The sequence below is a fragment of the Epinephelus moara genome, chromosome 3 (genome assembly GCF_006386435.1).
Source record: "Epinephelus moara isolate mb chromosome 3, YSFRI_EMoa_1.0, whole genome shotgun sequence".
NCBI lineage: Eukaryota > Metazoa > Chordata > Actinopteri > Perciformes > Serranidae > Epinephelus > Epinephelus moara.
The window spans coordinates 47,960-50,459 of record NC_065508.1 but is presented as its reverse complement, the minus strand read 5'-3'; the positions used below and the strand labels follow the sequence as shown (position 1 = coordinate 50,459).

The 2,500-nt window shown below is 51.2% G+C and overlaps 1 protein-coding gene across 1 annotated transcript in view; it reads right to left on the bottom strand.

Annotated features, from left to right (window-relative positions):
* LOC126384012 (platelet-derived growth factor receptor beta-like) overlaps positions 1-2,500 on the bottom strand; it is a 24,915-nt gene that overhangs the window by 17,155 nt on the left and 5,260 nt on the right. The window contains exons 3-8 of the mRNA XM_050034821.1: positions 1,520-1,588; positions 1,302-1,396; positions 928-1,123; positions 583-843; positions 226-356; positions 1-56 (exon numbers count right to left, since the gene is read on the bottom strand). The exon at positions 1-56 is cut by the window's left edge and continues 26 nt beyond it. Coding sequence (XP_049890778.1) covers positions 1-56; positions 226-356; positions 583-843; positions 928-1,123; positions 1,302-1,396; positions 1,520-1,577 — 797 coding nt within the window. The 5' untranslated portion in view covers positions 1,578-1,588. The remainder of the gene's footprint in view (positions 57-225; positions 357-582; positions 844-927; positions 1,124-1,301; positions 1,397-1,519; positions 1,589-2,500) is intronic.

Below are 2,500 nucleotides of genomic sequence, written 5' to 3'. Positions count from 1 at the left end.
ATGTTGACGAAGGAGCGAATCCGATTGGGTAGGAAGTCAGTCAGAGGCTCAACTTCCTGAATCGACACCAGAGAAGATCTTTAAACAGAGAACACACGAGACACTACAGACAGACAGACAGGTGGAGACAGAGATGGACAGATGGACAAACAGACAGAGACAGGTGGAGACAGAGACGGACAGATGGACAAACAGACAGAGACAGGTGGAGACAGAGACAGGTACCTGTCTTCGGGGGAAGTCCCAGGAGAAGAAGACCATCTCTGTGTCTTTGACGGTGCAGTTGACAGTGAGGACCTCCCCCTGCTTCAACACACTGCTGGACACCGTCAGGTCCACCTCCATCACCTTAGGAACTGAGGGACAGACAAGTGGAGACAGACAGAGACAGGTCAGGTGGAGACAGAGACAGGCAGGTCAGATGGAGACAGACAGACAGGTCAGGTGGAGACAAAGTCAGACAGACAGGTGGAGACAGAGACAGACAGGTGGAGAAAGAGACAGACAGACAGGTGGAGAGAGAGACATACAGATCAGGTGCTGAGACATTAGCGTCCTCTCATCTCGTCCTGATGGACTCACCTACGATGCTGAAGACGTAGTACACCTGTGACTCTGTCTCCTCGTCTCGGCGGGAGGCCACGCACATGTATGACGTGTCGTTCAGACGACCCGTGAAGCCGCGGCCCGGCTCGTGTGTCATCCCGGTAACTGGCGTCCTGCCGGGACGTTGGTACAGCGTGACGTTGAGCTGCGGGTCGGACACCACGCAGGGGATGGTGTCTTCCTCCGCCTCCTTCATCACTACACCTGGACCCAGCGGGACGAACCATTCTTCCGGACCTGAGGGGGGACAGGTAGGGTCAGGACAACAGGTGTCTCACAGGTGGGACGGACGTCATGGCTACATGATGAATATCATGTCACCTCGACCAGGTATGAAGATGTCCACGTCTCTTCTCTGATAGGACGACGCCTCCTCACAGGTGTATCTCCCAGAATTCCTCCAGGTGGCGTTAAAGAGCTGCAGGACGCTGCTGGACCCCTGATTCTCCACAACAACCCCGTCCACCTGAGTGTCCTGAGGTAACCGCCACGTCACCTGACTCCATCCCGAACACACCTGCAGAGACAGACAGGTACCTGAACACACCCGTAGAGACAGACAGGTACCTGAACACACCTGCAGAGACAGACAGGTACCTGAACACACCCGTAGAGACAGACAGGCACCTGAACACACCTGCAGAGACAGACAGGTACCTGAACACACCCGTAGAGACAGACAAGTGTTTACTGACCACACTGTAGTTTGAGTTTGAGTTCAGCAGAACGTCAGGGTTTGAAGGAAGCAGCTCCAGAGAGACACCTCCATCAGGACACAACAGGAACACACCTGCAGACAGACAGACAGTCAGTCAGACAGTCAGTCAGACAGACAGTCAGTCATACAGGCACACAGACAGACAGACAGACAGACAGCTATCAGTCCACATTTAAAGTCTGACATGTTACCCACCAAACAGGAAGTGCAGCACACTCAGACTTCCTGTTTGTCCTCTAGTGGACGCCATCATGGCTGCTGATCCTGAGCAACAACAACAAAAACAACAAGGAGAGATTTCAAATTAAAAGTCTGATTTGGTCGAACCAGAGAAACATTAGCAGCTCTTTGTGTTTGTGAAACATCTGGAGCACAGTCAGTATAACCTTTATTTATATATTTGCTCCTCAGGTTTCTGGGTAAAATTCTTCACAGAGTTACTGTAACACAGTCTGATTACGGGGCAGGGCATGATGGGAAATGTGGTGTTTTTCAAACAGCTGCTGACTGAAGGACTTTTATTCTGAAATTTGTCAGCCGTCAGTGAAACACAAACAGTCTGTTTAAATCATCCAGTCAGAGCTCTGATGGTCAGAGCAGACCTCAACACATTCCTCTGACTCTGTGTGTGTGTGTGTGTGTGTGTGTGTGTGTGTGTGTGTCTGTGTGTGTGTGTGTGTCACTGTGTGTGTGTGTGTGTGTGTGTGTGTGTGTGTGTGTGTGTGTGTGTGTGTGTGTGTCACTGTGTGTGTGTGTGTGTGTGTGTGTGTGTGTGTGTGTGTGTGTGTGTGTGTGTGTGTCACTGTGTGTGTGTGTGTGTGTGTGTGTGTGTGTGTGTGTGTGTGTGTGTGTGTGTGTGTCACTGTGTGTGTGTGTGTGTGTGTGTGTGTGTGTGTGTGTGTGTGTGTGTGTGTGTGTGTCACTGTGTGTGTGTGTGTGTGTGTGTGTGTGTGTGTGTGTGTGTGTGTGTGTGTGTGTGTCACTGTGTGTGTGTGTGTGTGTGTGTGTGTGTGTGTGTGTGTGTGTGTGTGTGTGTGTGTCACTGTGTGTGTGTGTGTGTGTGTGTGTGTGTGTGTGTGTGTGTGTGTGTGTGTGTGTGTCACTGTGTGTGTGTGTGTGTGTGTGTGTGTGTGTGTGTGTGTGTGTGTGTGTGTGTGTGTCACTGTGTGTGTGTGT